The following is a 27,034-nucleotide window of genomic DNA, read 5'->3' as shown; positions in this document are numbered from 1 at the left end:
TGGGAAAGCCATCTTCACACATTTTGTGTTTATAACAATCTCTTACACTGAGCAACTTTTCATTCCTTTTACACTGTTAATGTAACACTCCTAATTGAGTTCACTTTCAGAAACATCTGAATTGGGGATTCAGATGGATCTGATTAAAGCTTCTTGCAGAAGAATCAGCAGTAGCTAATCTTATTTTTTTAAATGTATGCATAATTCAGTTATAGAGATGTCAGTAAAGTCATTCAGAGCAGTTTGATGTGAAATGGTTTATTGCAGAAAAAAATGCCAACTACTATACAGTGAACCTATTTTTGAAGAATCCTTGGATATCTGGTTCCTATCACCACCACTTTGCAATTCTGACTTGGTAGGTTTCTCTAAAATGGAGCATTTCACATCAAACCACCCTGACTGATCTTTCCATCTTTGCTTATGCTATTTAACTAAAAATTGATGGAATTTTCCAGTAACAATTAGCGAATGTTCTCTGCCATCAAGCACGTTATTCAGTGTTCATATTAATAAGGATGATAATAATGATAATAACAGTGAGAAGAGAAAGAAGAAGAATGTTTTACTAATATAGCACCTTCTCAAATGTTACTTGGAGTGTCCAGTTGTAAAGTTTGTCCACCCCAGGTCAAATTACAGGTTTTGTTGATTGCGTCAAACACAAGCCCCGCAGGCCTGATCTGGCCCGCAAAAGTGTTTTCATTTTCTATTAATATTAACCTGTTTCACAATGCACTGCACTAAAGTCCCCAGCATGCACTGCAGCATAAAGTACGCTCTGACTCTCCTACCCCAACAACAATCTGTGGGACAGCGGTTACACCTCAATTCTACAGTTGCACACCAGTCATATCACCAAACAACTGCAGTTCAGCTAGTATAAACACTTAATGTCAGCTCAGCAGCTCAGAAACTGAGCCCAAGTATTAATGAACATGCAGCAAAGAAAGGATGCCAGGGGTATATACATACATATAAACATTTTTTTGCTGGCTCACAGATTTGTTGAGATTTTTTAATGTGGCCCCTGTAGGAGTTGAGTTTGATACCCTTGTTCTAAGTGTATATAAGTTAGCACATCCTCTACACACTATGGCCTTTTTCTGCAAGTTTTAGTGCACATTTGCTGTTTATTTGCTGAGTTTGATGTATTGAAATAATAAAAGATCTAAAGTGTGCTGTAGCTTTTGAACAGGGCCCATTTGATGTTTTATTTTGTATGTGTTACATTCAGCAAATATGCACTAAAATGTCTCTGTAGAAGATCATCAATATCAAATCAACAGTACAACTGGGGCGCCCAAACTTTTGTATATGGCTGTATATAAATTGCAGCAGCTTTTAGTTCATTTTTAGTTGTAGTCACGTATTTTTATATGGTTACTATAACAATATATTTGCCAGAATTCTGTGAACACTCATATTAAATTCATGCAGCCAAATTTCCATGAATATTTTTTCAAAACTTTTGAAATCCACTTCCCGAGAACACGGTTTGCTTTTTTTAATTTATATTTTTTTGTATTTTTATGTAAAACAACAGGTTTTCTTTTCACTGCAGTCAGTGTAATTACAGGAGCAGACTATGTTTTGTACTCGTCAGTTCCTCCCAACATCACCCCCACTTCCATACTAATCATGTGTCAGTGTGGCTGAGTTGTGGGCCCCCTCTCTCTGTGTCTTTGCCCTCCTCCCTCTCCCACCTCTCTCTCTGCCAGTCTTTAACTACACTCCACTTTGGCCACTGCTCTACTTGTTACAGCCCCAACACGAGTGCAAACAATCAAAGTCTTTGGGAGCGCTGAAATATGCATGGCTATCCGTGACAGACAGATAAAGCAGGGCAATTAGCCACGTAATCCTAGAGCATCGCGAGGAGTAGTCAGCCTCGGCTGTCCTCCTCCATCTCTCTCTCTCTTCCTCCCTCTCTCCGTCTCTCCCTCGCTCTCCCTCCCGCTGTATCTCTTCCTCGTGCTCCTCTCTTGCTCTCTATTAGTTAAATGTACTTTGTGTGTCTGCTCCCCATCAAATCAAGTAACACTTCCTCTAATTGGCTTATAAATAATACAGCAGAGGCCGCATTATAATTTCATCAGTGGTAAACATTGCGGGGGCAGTGGGTAAAGAAACTATCCCTCATTAATTTCTTAATTTGGGTAGATGGAATGAAGGGGAAGTGAGAGAGAGAGAGAGAGAGAGAGAGAGAGAGAGAGAGAAGGGATCGGGTGTACGAAAGAAACTCATATCACCTCAGGCAGGGAGGGAGGGATAGTTGGAAAAGAGACGCCAGTAGGAGGATGCTGCGGGTGCTTTTGTTAATAGATGTCAGATATGCGATCCTGGGGTTTTTGTCAGATGCTCTTGCAGTGGATTCAAGGCTGTGCCCAACCCCCCCCTTCCGTCCCTCCCTGTGACTTCTCACTCATATCTGCCCCCCCCCCCCCCCCCCCCCCCCCCCATTTTCACTCCTTGTGTGTGTGTTGCTTTTTTTTTTTTTTTTCTTAAACCAACTTTATGAATATTTCATAGCAAGCCTCATAAATATTCATTCTAATAGCTTTGCACAGTAGTTATTACCGGTATTCTTTTTAAAAAACAAAAATACTCATTATAAATTCTTCATACTCCTCCTCTGAAATAATCACATACGCACACATGCACGCCAAGTAATTTGCACTGTTGCTACAGAAAACAGACACAGATGAAATTGGCCAACTGAGTCTCTGACTTCACGCACTTTGCCAACTCTTGAGTTTCTGGCACACATATAAGGTCATTTCAGCCATATGCATTGTGATTCTCTGACCAGTGTTTAAAGGGGAATTCCACTGAAATTTCAAAATTTTTAAAACGTTTCATTCTAGAGAAACCTACTGAGCCAGAACTGTTGACAGTGGTCATTGGTAGAACCAGATGTCTGCAATGTTTAGTGCTTCTACAAGCTCCCTTACAGAAAGTACATGAAATGGTTCTGAATATATTTGATTTGTGAGACACTGTTTAACAGTATATTGGCTATAAGTTTTTGACATTTAATGTACTCTTCATAATCCATTCATGGCAGAGAGGTACTTGCAGGGTGTTGTGAGGCAAAAACAGCCCCCAAGGATACCGTGACCCCTGGTTCCTATCACCACCACTGTAAAGAAATGAGTCAGTCAGTTTATCTACAGTGCACCATTTCACATCCAGCCACTCTGAATGACTTTGTTAACATCTCAACAGTTTCGTCTGTCTACATGTGTTGAGAGCCGTTATTTAGTTAGTTGTAATACTATCTGTAGTAGTATGTGTGAAGTTTACATTCTAAGACGTTCCCCGTCTGGCTCTGCTCCGCTCATTCTGTTTCCTAGACCAGGTGCTTCCACTAAGCAGCTGTGCAAATGGATGAGTGGCTGTCCACTCCCATTGTCATGTCAGGTGAAGTCATAAGAGCCAGCCTTTGTGATCCTGTTGCATGTGTTTCAACCAAACTTCACTCCCATTATGAAGCGCTTGTGCTGTGCAGTTTAACAGTGACATTTTTCAGATCTTTGAAAGGCCGATATTAAAGGAGGCCCTCAAATAAACTGTTTCCTCTCAGTCTTTCTGGTGAAATCCAGACATGAAAGGATCTACAAAGAGAGGCTGAATCTTCAGAGAACAATGGCTCCTCACACTGGTTTAAATTCAGGAACCTTCTTAGAGCCATTCCACACTTATCTTTAGGAAGACCTACCATCTAGCATATCCGTGCAGACCAGAGTGATGAAATGTCAATTTACAACCGTGTTGTGGCACGCAGGCCCTTAAAGATATGCTAAGTGGAATTTTTCTACCAAAACTTGATGAAAGAGGAGAAGCAAATGGTGCAAGATAGTTACTACATACATACTTAGTACACTTAAAAGCGGAAGGAGGTACACGATTTTCAAGATTTTCAATACTTTAATCAATGATTAAAGTATGACAACTCAAGGGCCAACTGAAGGCTTCAATAATAGTTAAATGGTTCTTCTCCATGATAGATGCAGTCCCACTCTAGAGAACATTGCAGCACGGCAGTAGAAGACCCGTAGGCATCTTTACAACACATTAAGCAATCGTTACATTTTTCAGATTGGCTGTTTAACAACTTGAAACAGTTTGAGGCAAGTGTGTGAGGATTTACGCTAAACTAGTAGCTATAAGTTTGACACAATACCTTTACATTATTTCATTTACACGAACCTGTTGCATATGGTTCTTAAAAGAAAGTTTAAGGGTTCCGCTATTGTTTTCAAGTCATAGAACTGTTTTTGGTACTATATCATTGTTTTATGTTTGAAAACTGTTAAAAGATCATCAGTTAAAGCTGCTGAGTAACATTTTTTACTGCAGCTTTGACACTTTCATAACCAACCTTGGCACTTTTAAAAATCTGTTCTTTGCCTGTTTTCTGTGGAAAAAGTAGTGGATAAAACCTAAAAACGAATCTCTGTTTGATCATCCCTTTTCTCTGTTCATAGTTTTTTCCCACTAATTTATCAAGAGACTATAATAATTGAATATAAAGCTCTGAGACCATTTCCCCTTTTAGCGTAGCTAGTATGAAATACTGGATGTCAGCTTACAGGCATCAGAAGTTACTAGCTATTCATGTGGACCACTACTGTGCTAACTGACCGTTTTTATTAGAGTTGATACAAAGTATTATTGTGCAGTTCTTAAGAATTACTGAAATTAAATACATGCATTTTTACTCTGTAGTTCCAAGAGAAAAGCACACTCTTTACCCCTTTGGACCTTCAAAGTGTTACAGATCTCAAAGGCCAGGTGATTTTTCTGTTTATCTTTCTAATTAGTTGAGTTCTTCTACACTTACCAGTATAGCCATTACTTGCCACTCAGTGCATCACACATTGCCAAGCAGAGATTCTTTTATCTGTTAAAACATTTACTTTTTACCTTTATAAGTTCAATTACAATTTATTAGTCCCACAACAGGGAAATTCACCTCCGCATTTAACCCATCCGTGCAGTGAAACACCCACATACACACTAGTGAATGCACACACACTAGGGGGCAGTGATCACACTTGCCCAGGGCAGTGGGCAGCCCTATTCACAGCATTCAGGGAGCTGTTTCATGTTAGGTGCCTTGCTAAATATATTCACACTCTGTCTCTCTCGCTCCCTCTCTTGATACTGATATACACAATCTCTCTCTCTCTCTCTCTCTCTCCTGATACTCCTGATAATTCGTACTGGCTGTGGGTCTAGTGTTGAGTAGAAGTTTAATTAATATAGCAGCTGAACAGGCCTGCCCATGCCCTTTGTGAAGGTTCACATTAGTTCCACTTGAGCAGCTCAACACTGGCGAACAAGCAGTGTGGCCGCCTATTGACATCCCACCCCCGCCCCCATACACTCACACACATACTGGCCAGTCACGGGTCACTGGCAGCATCCCAGAAGGACTGTGTAGCCGTGAAAGGACCATGTTAACAGCCTGATTTGAGAATCCATGGTAAAAACCTGGGCCCGAAGGCAACCCACAGACAGACGTAATTACTGATGACAAGTTTGAGGGTATGCTTCTCCACTGAATACTTCAAGACTACAGAGGAAATGTATTCATGCAGGGTGCATACGCTCTGGAGTCAAGCCACATCAGAAAGTCTTCCCCCACAAAACCGCTCCCAAACACTGTTTTATTGATGTCGGCTCCATCTTTTTTCCCCGTCTGCTGGAATAATGGGGGTTTCTTCATTAAGTAGTCCAGTTTTTTTTTTTTTTTGGCAAAATGAAATATGTTCTGCATATTTGCTTGCAAGCTCACATAACATTAACATACCATAGTTTTCTGTAACTTTAAAGTTACAATCTTATATGAAACTACACATTTTAATAATAAGGTCAATTATTGTTGGTTCTTGTCATGGGTCTAAGGTTCCAGGAGAAACATTTCTTTGGTATAGACCCTTTTGGGGTGGAACATCAGAATTCTATTTAGTGCAATGCAATTTAATACATTTTTGATGCAAAAAAAATAAGGATTGGTTAAAAATGTTCATTTTAATACATTAATGTTCCTATTTTTAGTTTAGTAGAGCATTCAATATCATAATTGTATAAACACTTTAAACAAAAGGTGTGGCCATCTAACACTCTATCCACAAGCTAATGTTAGCCCCAAGCTAACACATTAGTCACAAACTTTTAGTCATGAAACGATACATGAAACAAGTTTGTTACAATACTTTTTACTGTTACATCCCTAGAACATTTACATTATTTAGTTTACAGAAATCTTTCTTTAAAGAACTATCCATGAGTCTCCTTTGGAAATGTGGTTCTTCTATGACAGTGGCTAGATCTTCAATTCAGTTTACAGTCCTGAATTTAGCAACAAAATATATTTAATTGAACTGTCAATGTAACTGATTGACCATCTAGTGTCACAGAGTATCATACTGACCAGTGATTACAAAAACCAGGTTTATTTTGTTTACAGAAATTATTCTTTAAAGAACCATTCAAAAAAGTCTGTTTATGGATCCAATGTGGTTCTTCTATGGCCTGAATTTAACATCAAATGGTATATAATTGAACTGTTGATATAACTAATGGCCACATAATGTCATACTGACCAGTGATTACAAGATCCAGGACCAGAAACTGGAATTCATTGTCTGTATTTTAAGACATCTGATCTGTGGCGTTGCTCTAAAGCAGTTCTTAGTCATGGTTCTGGTCCTGAAGTACCATTGTCCTTCTTTAACTCATTATCAAGCCCTTGTTATGGTCAGCTGCACATGTTACTGCAGGGCGCTGCAGGGCAGTGGTACTTTAGGACCAGGATTGAGAACCATTGCTCTAAAGAACCATTTTGGCACCTTGATTTTTTTAAGAGTGTACAAATTCGTAGGAGTATAGTGTAAATAGTCACAGTATTATAAGGCTTATTAAGAAACTGTACTAGTGTTTAATATGAAACAATCCAGTCAACAATAAAATAATCAGAATTTACTTTACAAAACATAAGTTTTATTTACATAATATAGCATTATATGAAGTTTTTCTTAGTAGAATAAAGGATTATTATACAGATATGTAAGTCTGTATCTATATCTATATTTATATATATTTTGATTTCACTGATTGGAATTTGGCCCATCTGGTGTGGTGACATGACAAAATACAGAATAAAAGCAGCAGAAAATAAAGGAATGGCCCAAGTACCTGAAGTGTACAGCAGCTCCTCTATATAACTTTATAAACAGTGGCAGCCAATGAATAAAACTGAGCTTTGTGCTGCAAAGTTCATGCAGAAATAAGCATGAACAAAACATTGGGGAAGATGAAAGGATTCATACTTGGCATAATGTTTGGCTCAACAAATTGGGTGTATAAGATCTTATAAGAGGGAATATACACACATACATACATACACACACACACACACATTTGCTTATGCCTATATATATATATATGTTTGGATGCGATGTATTACCTTAAATAAAAGTAAGGAAGATAATCCGGATGACTGTTTAAAGCAATTCAGCCACGGACACAAAGGTTATGAATATTGTATGGGGAGGAAAAAGAAACCTCCTTTTGAAGTGCTGAGAGAGTGCACACAAAGAGGAAGAAGGAGGGGGGCTGTAATTATTGTAGAAATGCTTTCTGACAGATCGTTATATTAAAGAAGTAGGAGGTTCTGCCAAAACACAGCTAACAGAATCAGTCTCCACCTATCAGCACAGCACACACTCACACCAAAAGGGCAAGTTCCATTTGACAAACAGCACAAATTGAAGGAAGGAAAAAAAATATGTTCACCATTACAGATTGTGCCATTTAGTCTCTGCATGATTATTAGCATGTACTGTATGCATGCTGAACGTTTATACAGCTTCTTCCTATAGTCATATTCAGAAACAAACAAACAAACAAAAAAAAAAACATTTCTTTTCATATCCATTCAGTTTTAAATTGGTACAAATGCTGGTATACTACACTAAAATGTCTGCGTTTTATTTAGGGCTGCACAGCAATATTGGAATCATATTGGCATAAGCAAAAATCTGCTTTAAATTATTAACAGCATTGGACAGATGTTTAGATTTATCCGAGTAGGTATTTATTATACTCTAGATACTCCTGTCATAATTATTAGATAATTATTTGAGCTGATCATTTTTTTGCTGACCACAGTGACTACTTCTATTCAGCAACAAATGTGAATTGGGTATGTTTATTAGTTGGGTTAAGGCAAATACCTGTAAATAAAAAAAGCAAAAAACATTTACTGAGACATGTTAGGTGTCTTATGAAAACACCACAATCTCTTTTGCAGTAAAATCTTTAGAGGGCAGCAATGTAATGTTTGCTTATTTCAGCTCATCTTTTTCTGTCATCAGTTTGGCGCAACTAAGTTTCGACCGCTAGGGAACAAAACAGCTAATCAGCTACTACAATAGTACTTTAATATTTTGTTAATGTAATTGTCCATTACTGATATAACCATTAATCATCAGCTAAAATTTCATGATAATGAGAGGCCTAAGAACTGCAGAACTTTTAAGCAGCAAGTGGGTCACGACGTCTGAGTTTTATTCATTTATTCACTGTACTGCACTTGTAAGAAATTAGGGTCGTTTTTTTGGACATATATTAAGCCTAGTCTTGGTCTATACTTTCCTTTTAATGGAGAATCTCCATTTAGAATGCCTTGTAGCCCAGGACTAGGCTAAACTCCTGTCTGAGAAGTAAAGCTAACCCAGGCAGATGTAGTCTCAAATTTTTATTTTTTTATGTTTACCTATCAATGTCAGCTCATATGTGCAAAAAGATATCAGATATTGGCATCAGCACACGATTCCTATTTCAGTGCACCCCTGGTTGGTGGACATTTCTAAACAACACAATTCATGCCTTTGGCTGCAGTGAGTGCTTTGTTTGGGTGTCACCATGGACAAAAAAATAATAAAGCAATAGCAACGAGAAACACAAACAGCACCTAGCTGCTTTTTACTACATTCTGTGAAAAAGCTAGAGCTAACTGAATGAGAACTGGAGAGCTGGATTATTTGTAATCACACAGCCATTTTCATCCTGCCTAATCATCAGAGACCTAAGCTGCCACTCACGCCCAGCCCTGTGGGCGAGTGATCGTCTCCTGTGACCACAGAGAGGAAGCAGGGTACGCTCTGGGATCAGCGGAGGATGAGAGTGAACACGACGGAGCTGAACGCCCAGTTCTGACAGGCCTTGTTTCCATCTTTCATCTCGTGCCACTGACCCCTGTGTAGGAGTAGAGGGAATGGGGCAGGGGGTTGTAGGGTCGAACTCCATGGCTTGTGTATATATTCCCCATGGTTCCTCAAAAAGAGGGTTAACTATATTTAACAATATGCACTCTAACCGCCCCCCTCTTAATTAAAATGAGAATCACATCTGTGGCTGGAAACTGCACCTCATTACTCTGGTATCTCATTAGAGGCCTGCCCCTTGGGAAGAACCGAATCAGTCTTAAAACACACTTTTACCTCAGTCTCTCGCTACATCTCTCTCTTGTGCATGCTTTTTTTTCTCTCTCATCTTTTTCTCCCTCCTCATCCCGCCTATATAAAGTTCCCATCTGAAGAGAAAAGGCTGCGGCTCACGGAAATGTTTCCAAAGCCAATTAAGATTCGGAAACAACACAATGAGGCTCAGAGGAAGCATGCGTGTCTATGGCAAAAAGTAGTGTGTCATAGTACCATCAGATCAATCTCTGGGACAACAGAAAATGCGTTTCAGATAGGAATAGCAAAAGGTATCTATGGCTGGAGGAAAGCAGTCATCCCATTTCTGCACACTGCTGACCTCTTTGCTACATAAAGAAAAAATGAAGTACTGGAATAGCCACGGGGTTACAGTAGAAGAAGAAAAAATCAAAAACATAAGTTATATGGTTAGGGGTCATTTCAGATTACTTTCATTATAGTGGCTTATCTGGTATAAAAATGAAAAAGAAGAAGAAGAAGAAGAAGAAACTGTCCTCCTCGGTTTAAGTAGCATCCGTTAGGGATGTGGTGCGTGTCAGCAGCCTTGGGCAGTGTGGTGTTGACCTCAGGTGTGTCAGAGAAGAGGAGAGTCACAGAATGTACATGGTCCTTGTAAGATCTTCTTTACCCAGTCTGGATCTATGAAGGGGAGCAGAGGGAGAGGAAACCTAAGAGAGGCATTCAGCATGACGCAAGAACCATCCACAGCAAATACAACCCCGCAATCAAATTGGTGTTTTCCGTGATTGTGTTTCACTGGTAGGGCTCACCTTGTCAGACCCCGTCCTGTCACAATGCAGGCGGAGAGTTGGGGTTTCGTTAGTTAATACATGTTTAATGAGAGCTGATGTCAGTTTGTGTGCTGTGTGCACATTCATGTGCTATCATGAGCACGCACACAACAACAAACTGACTTCAGACATTTAACTGACATTTAATGAGAGCTGAGGTCAGTTTATGTGCTGTGTGCACATTCATGTGCTATCATGAGCACGCACACAACAACAAACTGACTTCAGACATTTAACTGACATTTAATGAGAGCTGAGGTCAGTTTATGTGTTGTGCATGTGTTTATGTGCTGTGATGTAATACACAGGGTAAGTGCACTGGTATGAGATATTAGAAGCAGGGTAAATGTGTAAGATTTAAGGCAAACTGAACATGCTAGTATGACATTAGAGGCAGGGTACATGGGTTAGTATTAGCCACAGGGCAAATGTGTTGAATGAATGAGCATCTGTGTATGATTCTGTATGAGGTATTAGAGGCTACAAGGTTATATTCATGCATGAGGCTCCAAATGCTGAACATGCCTGCTGTAACAGGGAGTACAGGTGTCCGTTGCAAAGAAATAAGCAAGTGTTTTAAAGGGAAATTCCACTAGTGTTTCAAAATTTCTGCTTAATTAAATCATTGAGATGTAAACAGTCATTATGGGTGGTTTGATTTGAAAAGGTACACTGTAGAGAAACTTAGCAACTCTTACTAGTTTGATTTACATCACCCTGCATGTGCTCCACCCCCAAGAATGAATTTTTTTTAAAAATTGTTTTGGGCCAACATATTATCTCAAACCTTGTCTCAGACATCAGGAAGCATAAGTGTACCCATTACACGTAATAACGTTCTATGAGGGAGCTTTTAGAGGCATTAAAATGTCTGTCTCTTATCACTCTTATATGTTAATGGTGCATTTCACATCAAATCACTCTGAATGGCTTTGTTTACATCCTAACAATTTAATTATGAAAGAATTCCCCTTTAACATATTCAGTTTTTAAGTATTAGAATGTGTGTGTGTTTTAAGATGCTATACAGGTGAAGGTGAAAAGATTTTTTTTTTTGGTCCAGTGCGTTATTACAGGTATTGTTAGTGCGTGTGTTTTTATTGTATAGAAGGTTGTTGTAGGAATGGCCATTGAGTATGGGTTGGATAGAATAGTAGGGCTTACCCTCAGGCTGTGGCACTGAAGCTATGCTGTCCTGCAGCAGACAGCGTCGATAAGTCACATTCTGACAGACTTGATAGGACCGCACACACCTGAGAGAGAGAGAGAGAGAGAGAGAGAGAGAGAGAGAGAGAGAGAGAGAGAGAGAGAGAGAGAGAGAGAGAGAGAGAGAGAGAGAGGGAGAGGGAGAGGGAGAGGGAGAGAGAGAGAGAGAGAGAGACGAGCAGGAGGCTGAAGAAATGGTCAAGTCTTGTTTTACAGTGGCTGGACCAACAGCACTGCAGCTAGCACTTCCATGTGTTAACCATTAGGGGCAGTAAACTCCATTTAATCCCTTTTTGTTGCCATTGGAACATTATCATTTGTCTTTTATCCAATGCTGAATTGCACACTAAGGCTTTGTTAAATAATTATAACTGTTATAACTGATATACTGTAATAACAGGCCTGTGATCCTGAGTGATGTTAGTGTTAGTATGTAATGCTTCATGCAAATGAGTCACATGATCTAACGTATATTAAATCACAGTATTCAATGTTGATATCAAAGGCCCGAATATGGAAATGGGCACTCTCAAGTTTGATACTAAATGTAGTGTCACAGTGTTGAGTATCATATCATGTTGTCACAGTATCGATGTTAACTAATTTAAGATTAAAAAATAAATAAATAATAAATAGTGGCATTGGAAAGATGATTAGATTTGAGCAATATTCGATGAAACATTATTTGTATTCTGGAAGAGCAGATTGTGTGCTAAAATGCCTGCAGTTTATTGGTTTTACTGCATTTGTAAGCCACGATAAATTAATGTGATATTTCTATGTAAGGCTAATCCCAGTTACTTAATTTTACAAACATGTATACATCAACATCAGCATTGAGAAGTATGTACATGTCGAAACATAAACAGTATTATGATGTGTGTGTCTGCCCGATGAGCGCTAGGATAGGCTCCAGCACCCCCCCGCGACCCTGAGGAGGAAGCTTAGAAGATGGATGGATGGATGGATGGATGGATGGATGGATGGATGGATGGATGTGTGTGTATATATGGTGTATCCTGGTGTTTAATCAGCATCAGCCCACAATTCCCATATCATTGCATCCCTGTCTATTCATTTTCATGATTTTCTTAGTTACTATAGTTTCTGTGATGTTTTTACAATGAACTGACAGAAAACGAATGCTGTTCATCTTTTCTGTTGAGAGATTTTTGACTATTTTCTGCCGTTTGACTTGATTTGAGTTGGGGATTAAATTTGATGCAGGAGATGTGAGAACTGCCAAAATAACAATCGGATAGCAATATGTAAACGTCAGTATACATTTAATTGAGAATATATTTCTTGAATGTAAGAGTGCTTTTTCCATGGCATGTCTTTACTATTAAAACAAAAAACTATACTGTTTATAAACTGTTTCCGGGAGAATAAAGTCACATATGTGACTGAGTAAAACTCTTCACCTGTATATTTTAAATATGCTGCTCTGTGGGGTCCTGACCATTGAAAAACAGGGTAAAATGGGGTTAATGTATGCAGAGAAGCAGATGGACTGCAGTCTGTAATTGCAGAACTATAAAAAACACCTATAATGGTAAGTGGAGCTCACTAAATTGACCGTATAGATACAAGGAGGTGTACTTAATGAAGTAGCTAGTCAGTATATATAAAATAGTGTTTTCTGTAAAGGACATGTTAACTTATTTTCTCTTAGAAGATCAACAAAATGTACTTCGACAAGGGGTCTTCAAACTTCTGCATGTGACTGTACCAGAACGTGCATCACTCTGCAGCTGAATATAATCGTGTTTTGTGTATTAAGCAGTAATATGGAGTGTGGAGCGTGAGTGGAATATGATGAGGCTATACAGAAACAACAGCATATTGGAATCAGTCCTACCTGAGCCACATATGTCCATTATTGCACACAGCCTGTTTGCGGTCAGTAAAGGGCAAGATCTCTTTACACAGGCTACAGTGCTCTGGAAACGTCTGCTTGTTCATCTTCTTCATTATGTGACCAATCAGAACCTGTGGTGGGGGCAGGACATAACAGCCTGAGCATAAGCCACACACTGTTTGCTACCCACTAGACACATTTCCAAGCAGCCTAGATTTACTGGTTACCTATTTCTTTCCTATTCCATCTCTGTAGATATGCTGGGATTGGACGTGTGAGCTGCTTCCTCCATTAGCACACATTTTACTGTTGTGCTTCTTTATTTCCCCAGAGTTTCTATGCATTAGATTATTACTTTTTGTGCAAACACAGTTGAAACACATCACCGTCCTTAAATAAAACCGACGTATTACTATAATAGGTTCTAGCCTGACTCTGTTTACAGTCTTCCTGCCCTTTTTCCTCATAACTGCAAAGCTTTACAGTACAAATCTAATGCTGCAGCTATATTTGAGATTAACCTTTATCCTAATATGTGAAAGGATTATGCTTCCTATAATAACAGAATTCATAAAAAATGAAGTTAATGACATAAATACGAACATTGTGTTATAACTTACACTGTTTTAACACTATGACATTTGCGTTGAAAAAAGTTTGAGTTTGTGATAGTATGTGCTCGTGTCAGAGTTATAAGTCTGTTATTTAAGTTTAGATTTCTTCATAATTTTGACACTCTGTGCAGTGTTGGTAGATTTCTGCATTTTAGAGTATTGGTAGATGTAAAAGAACTTGAACAAACTAATTCAAAGGAACAGTGTTCCAGTATTCATAAGCAGCATTCAACAATCTATACATACAACACACAGATCATATGACAACAAGTAAAGTCATGACATGTTTAGAATCAACAATATGTTTATGCTCAAAAGTCTTGGGACACTCTCTGAATGCAATTTGTCTTGTTTATTCATTACTTTACAGGCTAAAATTATAATTTCTATATTTGCATCAATCAGAGACGTTACCACAACCAGCAATGATAACAGTAATTAACTGAAAACTAAAGTAAGGCAAATAAAAATACTCAGACTTTAGTGGGATAAAGCTTAGTGCCTCTCCTTTATGTAGATGAATATTTAGTATTTTATATAGGTTATTATTTTGTTGCATATTTTTTTTTAGATATAGCTTGAAGTCTTCCAAGTATGGAATGCATGAGACTGCACACCTGATGCTCCACTACAGCCTTCTCTTGCAGTGTATCTGCAGTCAAGATATTTTATTACCAAGAGACAATATTACTTCATATCAGTATTTAAGCATTACAGAAGGAGTGTTTAAGTTACATCTCTCATTTAAACATGACATATAAAGACATTTGGATTAGTGTCCCAACGCTTTTTTATTGCAATATACACCACTAAAAGGGCCAGCCGTGTTTATTTTACTTAATATTTTGCCATGATCCCGACTGGCCATTGTTTATTCAAAATATGTCAAAACTGCAATAGCAAAAATTAGGGACTGAATTCAAACCTCTTTAAATGTCCCCAGTGTACAGTAGGTTTTCTAAAGTTGCTAATTCGCCTGAATTAGACACCTGGCATCTTTTTTTTGTTTTGTTTTTGTAATACAGTCCCATAGATCATTGTTGGGATGAGGGTGGGAGCACGAGCACATTATGTTGCAGTGTATGCTGGGAACTGTAGTGCAGCTCATGGTGAAATGGGCCAATATTAATAGAAAATTCAAATATGTTGCAGGTGGAATAGGACTGTGCTACAGGCCTGGCTTGGCCTGCGGGCCTTGTGTTTGACACATGGGGGTTAGACAGAGTTCATATTGTTATTGGTATGCAGTTTCAGCATCGTAAGGGGAAAAGTCGTATCATTACATCCAAAACGTTGGATGACAATGAGCACTCTACACTCTATGCCTTGTACACAAGGTCATTTTTTTCAGGTGATGATCTGCCAACTTGTTAGTTTGGCAGAGAAACATATTTACATTGTTTCTGGACCTAACTAACATCAGCTAGAATAATTGCCAGGAAAGCCAAGCTATCTCTGCCTCCTCAGTAATGTCCTCAACAACACGTCACTGGCAACACAATAATGCACTTATTTTATACTAGCAAGTGTAATATAGAAACTGATCATTTTATTAAGTCCACCTTCTTGTATTTACCCTCTTTTTCCTTCTGTTTCTTTGAATACTTTGTTAGCCCCTTTTATCCTGTTCTTCTCCTTAGGGCCCCACAGGACCACCACAGAGCAGGTATTATTTGGGTGGTGGATCATTCTCAGCACTGTGTAGTGTGCTAGTGTGTGTTGCGCTGGTATGAGTGGATCAGACACAACAGTGCTGCTTGTGTTTTTAAACACCTGTTGGACTGAGAATAGTCCACCACAGCGTCCTGTGACCACAAGAGGCTAACAAAGTATGCACAGAAACAGATGGACTACAGTGTGTAATTGCTGAACTACAAAGTGCACCTATATGGTAAATACAGCTAATAAAATGTACAAACAGTGTAGATTTCATTTATATGTATATATGTATATGTATATATGTATATATGTATATGTATCATGTATATATACACACACACACACACAAATACGAGCAAAATTGTGACTTTTTTTTACTCCTTTTAAAACATAAAATACAAATAGAAATCATCAAAATAATTTGTAAAGTATGTGTTTTATTGATTGCAACAGCCCTCAGCAGATATACAACATCTACTGTAGGATTCAGTATTTGTTCCAGTAATATTAGTTGTATGAGAACTCACCTTGGCTGCTCTGTCTTCATTGGTGGGATCATTTGAGAGGAAGTCACAGAGCCCTTTGGTGGGGATGCAGGTATTCTCAGTAATTAGTGTGTGGAGGTATACCTCTCCCAGCACTCTCTTCATGTGCTCACGTGTTAGGTGGGACTCTACCTCTTCGATCCATGCTGTGATTTCATTTATCTGCTCTTCGCTGAACTCTGTCGCTCTCTCGCTGCTCTCAGCTTCCTTCTGTTTGGACTCCTCCAGACCGGCGGCCTCGGCTACCTGGCTCCCTTCCCCATGCTTGCCCTCCTCTCCGCCCACCTCCTCGTCACCCAGAAACACCTTACTGTCCTGGTGTGAGGGTTTCCACCGTGCCTCCACTGGTGCCTTCTGCATGGACTGGTAGAGGATGCGGAGAAGGAAAAGCTTGAAGCGCCACAGGTAGGTGGAGCCTGAGGTGTGCACTTTGTCATCTATTTCATCCTGAAGGAAGGGTGGGATGCGTTTGTCTTTCAGCACCCGCCAGCGAACCAGGTCCAGCAGGTCTGTCTGCCTGTAGAGGTTCTGCTGCTGTGACTCCAGGAGCTCAGCTGCAGCCTCATCTGGAGTCTTCAGCGTCATAAACTGCACCTGGTAGTAGGGGTGCACAATACAGAAATTTATGTTATTTGCCGATAAAGGGAAAAATACTGGAATTATAGCCAACAACCGCTAAGACGTCCCCTTTTGCTTGCCCACGCTGTGACCCACATGGCCATTAATCATTTGTTAAAAAAAGACAACAGTTTACATTTATAGATGCATTGATTTTTTTTATTTCTATGGCTGATTCAGATTTTGAATTTTTCTTTGCCTTTCACACTGTGTGGGCTAAATTAACACATGAAACACTAGTACTGTGATCTCATTTTGTACTTTCTAGTACTTCATCTTAGCAAGTGCTGCAATATGACTAACATTATTTGATCTTTAATAAACACAAGCATTCCAATGCAGTGCGAGTGTAATTAGTTGGCTGCTAAGCCAATATCAAAGATTCGGTGGCTGAGACCCAACAAACTGCAAATGAAAATGAGCTGCAAAAAGCAGGAAATACTTTCATCAAAATGACAACATGGATGCTGCATTTTACCATGCTGCAAATTCATAGATACACTGCAAACTCAAGAAGCACTTTAATCAAAATGATGACACCAATACTACATTTCATAAACGCACTGCAAATACAGAAAGCAAAGCCAGTCACAACACAATGGAAATGTCTCTAGAAGACTCAAAGAGCTCAAGGTAGATGGAATATATATGATGGAAAATCAGTAACAGAAGCAGATAAGACCACAGACACTCACATCCCAAGTTCATGGTTAACCTGGTTGGCTAGTTTCCTTTTTGACATGTCATAGCTGTACTGTGGTAGTCATCTGGTATTACTAGTAAAACGTTTACAGTTATACTCTACAGCTAATTCTCATTACCATACGGTGATAGTCATAATCTACTCAAATAAAAGTCAGCTTTTACTGGTGAATGTTTGTGCTGCACACAATTAGGAAGACTGAATGGCTCTGAACTCTCTGAGTGTCCTCCACAAACACATCCGTTGTGTTGTGACTGGCTTATCAGCATTTCTGAAATTGTATGTGTTTTCTGCATTTGCACCATGTTTATGAAATGTAGCGTCTGTGCAGTCATTTTGATGAAAGTGCTTTCTGAGTTCTGCAGCTCGTTTTTTATTTGCAGTTTGTTGTATCTTTTCAACTGTACAAAAGGTCTTTAAACAACATTAACCCAACAAAATGTAGCATTCGTCTATGAATGTTAACCTGTCCTTTGCTCACCGCACCTCATATATTGATCATGGTGTGAACTTTTTTAAGATTTTAAGTTTTAAAATGCAGTACAATTATGAGTTATTGTAGTAATCAACAACAAGAGGTTAATTATCAGTGCCTCCCTACCTGGTAGCTGCGGGAGACCGGGTGCAAGCCGTTAGTCAAGCCCTCAGTGGAGGCCAGTGCAAGGTAGGCTCCGTTAGGACTGACAGAGATGCCGTGGATCCGCCGGCCCACCACTCCTTCAGGCAGGGCTATCTCCTGTTGCTTGAACACAACGGCCACATCGGTGAAGACCGGAATAAGCTTCTTTACTGTCCCATCCATGGAGCAGGTGAAGATGGAGCCCCCATTCCGGCTAGTGCTCATAGACATGATGGGCATGGAGTGGAGTCCAGTCACGTGTGAATTGTGAACGTTCAGACCAGCTTTGGAGATGAGCAGAAGACACCAGAACACATAAGAGCCTCGTGCTGCCACCACCAGACTGCAGTTACACTTATGGTGCGGATGATAGAGTGAAATGCACTTGATGTTGTGGACAGGGATCTGGTCCGTCTCCTGCCACAGCACCACAGGCTGCCTGAGGGTGAAGTAACCTTTCACAGCCTTCAGGTTGACAGGCAGGATTTTCACTGGGCCTACTGAGCTGCCCACGATTAGGCCGCTCATCTTGCGGCCCCCGTGCTCATACTCCCACCAAGCCAGAACACTCGGCGAGGACACGCCAGATTTGATTGTGTTGCAGGAAACGACGGAACCCTTCCCCTGCATGGGCAGGCGAAACTGCCATACTACAAGGTCCCCATTCTCCATCAGCACTGCCAGAAGAACTGTTCCAATGTCTTTACATTCATTATTGCTCTGAACCTGCTGCGTATTGCACAAACTGGACCACTCCATGCGCACAGGTGTCTGCATGCGGTACCTCCTCTGCAGCTCACCAGGGTCGTCCAGAGAGGGCTGAGAAACATCTTCATTCTGCACAGAGTAGTTCCTGGACTTTAACATCTCCCCATATAGTTCAGTGAGGTCCAGGAGCTGTGTCCACTGTAAACGCTTGTGGCTGCTGTGAATGGTGAGGCGACAGTCCAGCGTCAGGCAGGCCAGAAGGCAGCGGCCATTCACATCACAGCCAAGGGGTGACCAGCTTGTGTACTTCACACCTTGCAAAGGCCCAGCTTGGGGATTCATAATTCTGTCCATCATAAAGACCTGCCTAACAGCTGCGTCATCAGACTTTTCAAGCTTTTCTTTTGCTTTCTGCACTTTATCCTCTGGACCCACCTGTTCATACAAAACAAAGATTGTACTGAAAAGGTCAGAAAAAACAAACTATGTTCTTGATCTGGTCCAACTTCAAAACACATTTTTTGCTGATATTTTTCATAGTCTAGTCCACAAATACTGAGAACAGTGTGTGCAAGTAGTTGTGATATTTGAGCACCTAATCCCAATTAATAACATTCAGTATGTTCATGCTTCAGATTCTGACTACATAAACACCACAAAAGGAGCGTCCAGAGTCAGACAGACGATCAGAATGATGCAAGTTAGGCTTTTTGTTTTTTTTGGCATTTGCTGTTTTTTCGTTGTTTGTTTCAATATCCGTGTCCGTGCAGAATTTGCTTATTGTGCAGCATCCTGACCAATTACAGATCTTAAAGAATTTTGGATCAATCAAGGCATTTACGCTGTCCAATAAATGCAAGTAATTTTAATCAAAATAATACCATTAAGACCAATTTTTTAACCACACCTATGTCTAAACGTCTGCTCTTCCAACATTTCCTCTGAAATGAAGGTTATTAAAGGGGAATTCTGCAGTTTTTAAATATTTCTGCTTTATTCAATCACTAAAATGTAAATAGATGTTTACAGTCATTTTGATGTGAAACAGTATTTTGTAGGGAAACTTATCGACTTATTTCTTTACAGTGGTGGTAACAGTAACAAGTGTTCACACAAATATAGCTTTTTTTATTTTTACTATCCAAAATGATGCAGCTCGAGTGTACTTTCGAACACAATACCTACATTAACATGCAGAAAGTAAATCCACCTGGAAGAGAAATATAGCATTTACTCCAATAGCACATTTCACATTTAACCGCTAAACAATCTGATTATGCAGAAACTTTGGAATTCCCCCTTAAGATGGGAGTTTGTCCCACATTTGCTGCAGTAACTGCCTCTGCTCTTTTGCGAAGGCTTTATATTAGATGCTTGAACATTGTTGTGAACATTTGATGGCATTCATCCACAAGACCATTAGTGAGGCCAAGTACTGATGTTGGATGATTAGTTCTGGATCATGGCAGGATACCGATAACAGGAGAGAAACAGATTTATTACATAAAACAACATTTAAGACACTGATATTGTTACTCAGTAGAAAAACAGCTCACACTGAAGTGGGACTGCCACCAATTTTTCAAAACAAAATCATTCAGCATGGTTTGGTGTGAAATGCTCCGTTCTAGACAAACTTAACAGTCAGAATTGTTCACAGTGATGGTGATGGGATCCAGACATCCACCTCTAAAAGCTCCCTCACAGAAAGTTATTACATCAAATGGTTATTAATAGTCATGTAATGACATTGCATATAAACTCATATACTGGTTCGATACTGGTTTTGTGAATAAAATGAGTGTAAACATGGCGATCCCTGGTTCCTTTCAGCACCACTGTAAAGAAATCAGTCTGTTTCTCCACAACGAATCATCAAAACACCCTGGATCACTTTGTTGACGTCGCAACGACAGAATTATGATTACAAATCGATAGAATTCCCCTTTAAATATTATTGCGGAGGAAGAGCGGATAGTGGTGCCGCGGAGTTACCTGGAGCTCGTAGGCGGACTGATGAAGGGGGATGTGTGTTCGGTGCAGCACCAAGTCCGGCCCGGCGCTCTGCAGGTCCGGCACCAGCTCCATGAGCGACACGCTGCTACTGGTGGACGCTGCGAGCCGGTGGTCATCCGACCAGGTCAGCGGCTCCAGGCCGCTCACGGGGCTCAGCAGCTTCAGCGCCGGGTCCCTCTTGACCACCGGGCCGAGCTGAGCCCAGAAATCGCCCTCCATCTCCGCTTCGCCTCCGCGGTTCGGTTCGGCAGAAGCCATGTTCACTCTTCACACAGGAAAACAACCCCGCGGCTTCAGGAAGTGGCGGCAGCGGAGGAGGAGGGGCTTAGAGAGCGCGCGGCTGTGCTCTGGCTGGGTTGCCAGATTTACAATAAATCCTCCATCTAGAAAACCTATACAAGAAGGCCACAGGAAATTCCGCGTGTACAGAAAGTCTCACACACACACACACACACACACACACACACACACACACACACACACACACACACACACACACACACACACACAGTGACAGTCCACTGAAAAGAATACAATGCAGTTATTTCTCCCATCGAAAATAAGCCAGAGTTACTGTTTAATGAAAAAGAAAGCCAAAAAGCAAGTTTAGAGTAGGGTCATTTCTTTAAAGTAAAAGGAAGGGGTGTAAGATATTAAATATCAGTCTATTAAAAAGATTTACGCAATATTTAATGTGTTACAGAACACTTAAAAGGGAATTCCACCAATTTTTCCAAATTTCTGAATCATAATTTATTTACTATCCAAACCCAGTGAACCAACCTGCGACCTGTGGAGATATGTAATGTTTACGATGGTAAAATAGTCACAGATCTGAATTTGCCTTACAATGCCCACCACATACCCCTCTGCCAAGTATGGATTAAAATAAATGCGTTCAAATACATTTTAAGCCAAAACTTTATCACATAACTATAAAACATAAAACAATATGTCTCATATGAGGCAGCATATTCATAAGCATTTTATGTAATATCTTTCCCTGAGGGTGCTTTTAGAAGTGGACGCCTAGTTCCTATCACCACAACTATGAACAATTCTGACTCAGCAACTTTCTCTAGAACAAAGCACTTCACATTCTGACTGGCGTTACATCTCAACCACTTAATTATACAAAAACTTAGAAAAATCAGTGGAGAAAAATCCCCATTAATATATTCAAGCTGTTACTCCAGTGGCAAAGAAAAGGAAGAAGGCTGCATGAAATATGTTTCTATGTGGAACCAAGAAATGTAAGAATTTTAACAGGTATTAAATATGACTAATATGAAAAAAGAAATCAGTACCATCAGTGTGAAATAGAATTTTTGGCAGAAATAAACCCAGTTTTATTTTAATTGCAACCAAAGGAGATACAAATTAGTGTTACATGATGTTTTAAAGTCATTTAGTAGACCTTAGAATCCTTAACCATACATGGATGTTACGTGTTTATGGGACATTATGTAGAAATAAAAAAGCGACAAAATATAAATTATATTTGTCAATATTGAACATACAGGAAATAGATGTGGAAAAATATCTGTCATATTTTTTAAAAATACTGTTTCAGTTAATAATCACATAGAATACAGCTCATTGACAATATTTGTTTCACCCGCCAATGACCTGTCAAGGGATTTTTCAATCTAGGACAAAAATTGAAATTCTTGTTATTTACTTCTAGTTCTCTGGTAGAATGTTGTTGTTTCAGCAGGCTACTTAAATGTTTGTGAGTGGTGGATGTGCATCATGCTTTCCGAAAAAGCACTGATGAAAAATGTTTGTTTATTTTTAGAGTGAGCTGTTAAATACAGACTAATCTTTGTCATCTGTGGACACCATAGGCTTGATTAATTGAACCAGTGACACCATTTATCTTAGGTCAGGAAGATACAGGAGAGATCATTAATTGTTGTGACCATATGATGCCTATCAGGAGTGCTAGCAGAGGGATTTGACATTAGTGCACCTGTGACAGTGTAAAGAACTGCATGATTAAAGATTATTGAAGACAAAACGATGAAAATGGAGATACAAGGTTTTGTTCCGACAGCAGTGATGTTTATATATATATATATATATATATATATATATATATATATATATATATATATATATATATATACACTGCTCAAAAAAATAAAGGGATCACTCAAATAACACATCCTAGATCTGAATGAATGAAATATTCTCATTGAATACTTTGTTCTATACAAAGTTGAATGTGCTGACAACAAAATCACACAAAAATCATCAATGGAAATCAAATTTATTAACCAATGGAGGCCTGGATTTGGAGTCACACACAAAATTAAAGTGGAAAAACACACTACAGTTCTATTTCTTGGGAATGATGCTTCATAACGATATTGTAAGTGAAATAAATGTGTGTCACATTAATTTAAGGGGCTTTTTGTCAATGCAGTGTCATTTACTTCATAAAACATCTTATGCCATTTTGCAAATACTGTTAAAAATCTGTTCCTAAATACTTAAGTATGGCATTTTAATATGTCATTCATTGCTTATGCATATGTTATGAAGTCCCTGTGTAGGCGGCCTTGACATAAAGCGTTACCTATAAGTGTGATGCTTTATTGCTGGCTTAATAGCTGTTCAAAACTCCTGCCTGTTTTCCTGCTCTTGGCAGGCTACAGAACAGCCTGCTTTCATTAAAACTCTCTGAATCCAGTCATGGACAATGTACTCCACCAAAAGAGTTGTGTTGTCAGAAGTATTTAGCAATCCAGAGGTTTCTTTTGTAATCAAACAAATTGTTACAAATCTGCGAGACAAATATGTGATGGTGGCACAAATATTTTAATGTCCCCCCTTTCTGTCATTTGTTTCAATAATCAGATAAATAAGTAAATGGGGACCTCAGTGTATTATAATCTTAATGAAGCATGTATGGTATGAATATTTCAGAGGCCTGCTGTGCAGCATTTGTGGGTTTTGACTCAGGATGATCTCTCCTAGACGTGTGTGGAATTGTTGGATTAAACATTCATCAATTCTTGTCTCTTAGATTCTTTTCCTGCGTCTGAGCAGGCCTAGTCCTACAGGACCGCGTGGCTTATCGGATTATGTGTTACAAACCTTAGCCGAGACATCCTTCAGTATTCATATCCTATTTGTACCTGGGTAATTGGCTGAGCTGTTTTGGATTTGCACTCACTAATTCTAATAGTTCATTAGGCATATGAGATTGATCTTTTTATTTTTTCCTAAAGAACATGTGCTCTAATGGTGTAATGTATGTGTTTTGATTTGTATTATATATATATATATATATATATATATATATATTTTTTTTTTTTTTCCAGTTGTGGTAGAATATAGAATATATAGAGTAGGATTGAACGCTCGTTATGGTATGGTACTGATGGACTGATACACTTAGCTAAAGGTTCTAAAAAGAGGAGGAGTTTATCGCAGTACACTCATGGGTTCTCCATAGGTTCTTTAATAAAGGCAATGGTTATATAGAACTATGACAGCTCAAAGGACCATTTGAATGTTGGACTGCTTTTTTGCACAGTTAAATGGTAGAAGATAATTTGGGACCTTTTAAAGGACCATTGAAGGACATTCTATGTAGAACAAGGTATGTTACAAGTCAAAGAACCTTTTTGGTAATGTATAAAGCTCCTTTGGCTAAGAGCTTAACAAAATCATAACTGGTGCTACAGAGAGGAAAAAACGTCTCTCTCTTTGACGTGTCAGGGTTCTGTAAATGACCACAGCTTTTATTAAAGAACCCTTGATGAACCCCTTTTTAAGGGTGTAGATAATGTGAGAGTGGCTCTCTGAGCTTTTTCAGATCATTTAGATTTTTGTTCTCGTGGTGCTGGTAGGTGTTGCTCAGAAACGTCTGTATTATACTGTTTAATTTTCACAGTTCTCCTCAGCGAGAGCACTTTGAGCACATCCTGCTCGAGTCCTACAGGGACGCGGTGACGGATGGTTCATCATACGCGCTTTAATCATTCAGCTGCATGAACCCTGGGGAGAGGTGCTGCAGCGCATTACCCAAAACACACAATCACTGATATAATCATAATGATGATAATGAAATGTATTTAGAGCATGTCTCGCGCTCTCTCTCCCCTCTCCCCTTTCTCTCTCTCGCTCTCTCTCCCCCTCTCGCTCTCTCTCTCCCTCTCTCTCTCCCTCTCTTACTCCCCTCTCACTCTTTCTCTCTCTGTCTCCTCCCTTGCTCTCTCTCACTCTCTCCCCCTCTCTCTCCCTCTCTCTCCCGCTCTCTCTTTCGCTCTCTCTCCCCTCTTGCTCTCGCGCTCTCTCTCTTCCCTCTCACTCTTGCTCTCTTTCTTGCTCTCTCTCTCCCCTCTTGCTCTCGCTCTCTCTCTCCCTTCTCACTCTTGCTCTCTCTCGCTCTCTCTCTGCCCTCTCACTTTCTCTCTCCCTCTCCCCCCTTGCTGTCTCTCTCCCCTCTCTCTCTTGCTCTCTTACTCCCCTCTCACTCTTGCTCTGTCTCTCTCTGTCTCCTCCCTTGCTCTCTCTCGCTCTCTCTCTCTCTCTCTGTCCCTTTCTCTCCCCCTCGCTCTCTCTCTCTCCCCTCTCAGTCTTGGTCTCTCTCTTGCTTTCTCTCTCTCCTCTCACTCTTGCTCTCTCTCTCCCCTCTCACTCTCTCTCTCTCCCTCTCCCCCCTTGCTCTCTCTCTCTCCCCTCTCTCTCGCTCTCTCACTTCCCTCTCACTCTTGCTCTCTCTCTCCCCTCTCAGTCTTGGTCTCTCTCTCGCTTTCTCTCCCCCCTTGCTCTCTCTCTCTCTCTCTCTCTCTCTCTCTCTCTCTCTCTCTCTCTCTCTCTCTCTCTCCCGTCTCAGTCTTGGTCTCTCTCTCGCTTTCTCTCTCCCCTCTCACTCTTGCTCTCTCTCTCGCTCTCTCTCTCTCCCCTCTCACTCTTGCTGTCTCTCTCTCTCTCTCTCTCTCTCCCATCTCAGTCTTGGTCTCTCTCTCGCTTTCTCTCTCCCCTCTCACTCTTGCTGTCTCTCTTGTTCTCTCTCTCTCCCCTTGCTCTCTCCCCCTCTCTTTTCCCTCTCACTTTTGCTCTCTCTCCCCTTCTCTCTCTTTCGCTCTCTGTCTCCCCCCCCCCTTGCTCTCTTTCTCCCCTTGTGCTCTGTCTCTCGCCTCACTCTTACTCTCTCTCTCTCCACCCTTGCTGTCTCGCTCTCCCTTCTCTCTTTCTCGTGCTCTTTCTCTCTTGCTCTCTCTCTCTCTACCCTCTCACTCTTGCTCTCTCTCCTCCCTCGCTGTCTTTCTCTCTCCCCTCTTTCTCTTGCTCTCTCCCCTCCCTCGCTGTCTTTCTCTCTCCCCTCTCTCTCTTGCTCTCTCTCCCCTCTCGCTCTCTCTCGCGCTCTCTCACACCCCTCTTGCTTTCTCTCTCCCCTCTCACTCTTGCTCTCTCTCTCGCTCTCTCTCTCTCCCCTCTTGCTTTCTCTCCTTTCTCACTCTTGCTCTCACTCTCTCCCTTCTTGCTCTCTCTCTCTCTCTCTCTCTCTCTGTCTCTCGCTCTCTCTCTCCCCCTTTTGCTCTCTCTCCTCTCTCCTCTCTCACTCTTGCTCTCTCTCAATCACTCTCTCTCTCTCCCCTCTTGCTCTTGCTCTCTCTCTCCCTTCTCACTCTTGCTCTTTCTCTCACTCTCTCTCTCCTCTTGCTCTCGCTCTCTCTCCCCTCTCACTCTTCCTCTCGCTTCCCTCTCACTCTTGCTCTCTCTCTCCCCTTTCACTCTTGCTCTCTCTCTCCCCTCTCACTCTCTCTCACTCTCTCCCCTCTTGCTTGCTCTCTCTCTGTCCCTTCTCGCTCTTCTCTCTCTTGCGCTCTCTCTCTCTCTCTCTCTCTCTGTCGCTCTCTCCCTTCTCACTCTCACTTTCTCTCCCCTCTCTCTCTCACTATCTCTCCCCCTTCTTTCTTTCGTTCCCCTTCTTATTACTCACCACTCACTTCCTCTCTTTTGCTTTCTGTGTCTTTCCCTCTTTCTGTCTCTTCTCTCCTCACTCATTCAATCTCATCCACTCTCACTCTTTCCCCTCTCACTTTGTCCTCTCTGTCTTGTTTTATCTCTCTCTCATCTCTGTCTTTTGCTTTCGATCTGACTTTTACTTACTCTCACTTTCTCCTTTCTTTGCATTTGTCTTTCTTTTAATTCTTTCATTC

General features: G+C 40.4%; 1 protein-coding gene across 1 annotated transcript; it reads right to left on the bottom strand.

Annotated features, from left to right (window-relative positions):
- Positions 1-6,211: 6,211 nt before the first annotated feature.
- On the bottom strand, positions 6,212-21,135 carry gtf3c4 (general transcription factor IIIC, polypeptide 4). The gene is made up of 6 exons (XM_017715661.2): positions 20,835-21,135; positions 18,114-19,274; positions 16,174-16,785; positions 13,374-13,504; positions 11,471-11,559; positions 6,212-10,154 (listed from the first exon to the last, which is right to left on the bottom strand). Exons 1-6 carry the CDS (start codon positions 21,111-21,113, stop codon positions 10,090-10,092), a joined length of 2,337 nt encoding a protein of 778 aa, XP_017571150.1. The 5' UTR covers positions 21,114-21,135; the 3' UTR covers positions 6,212-10,089.
- Positions 21,136-27,034: the final 5,899 nt, after the last annotated feature.

Source organism: Pygocentrus nattereri, chromosome 16, assembly GCF_015220715.1.
Source record: "Pygocentrus nattereri isolate fPygNat1 chromosome 16, fPygNat1.pri, whole genome shotgun sequence".
In the NCBI taxonomy this organism is placed as follows: Eukaryota; Metazoa; Chordata; class Actinopteri; order Characiformes; family Serrasalmidae; genus Pygocentrus; species Pygocentrus nattereri.
The sequence above is the reverse complement of the archived record's forward strand: the minus strand, read 5'-3'. Positions and strand labels throughout refer to the sequence as shown.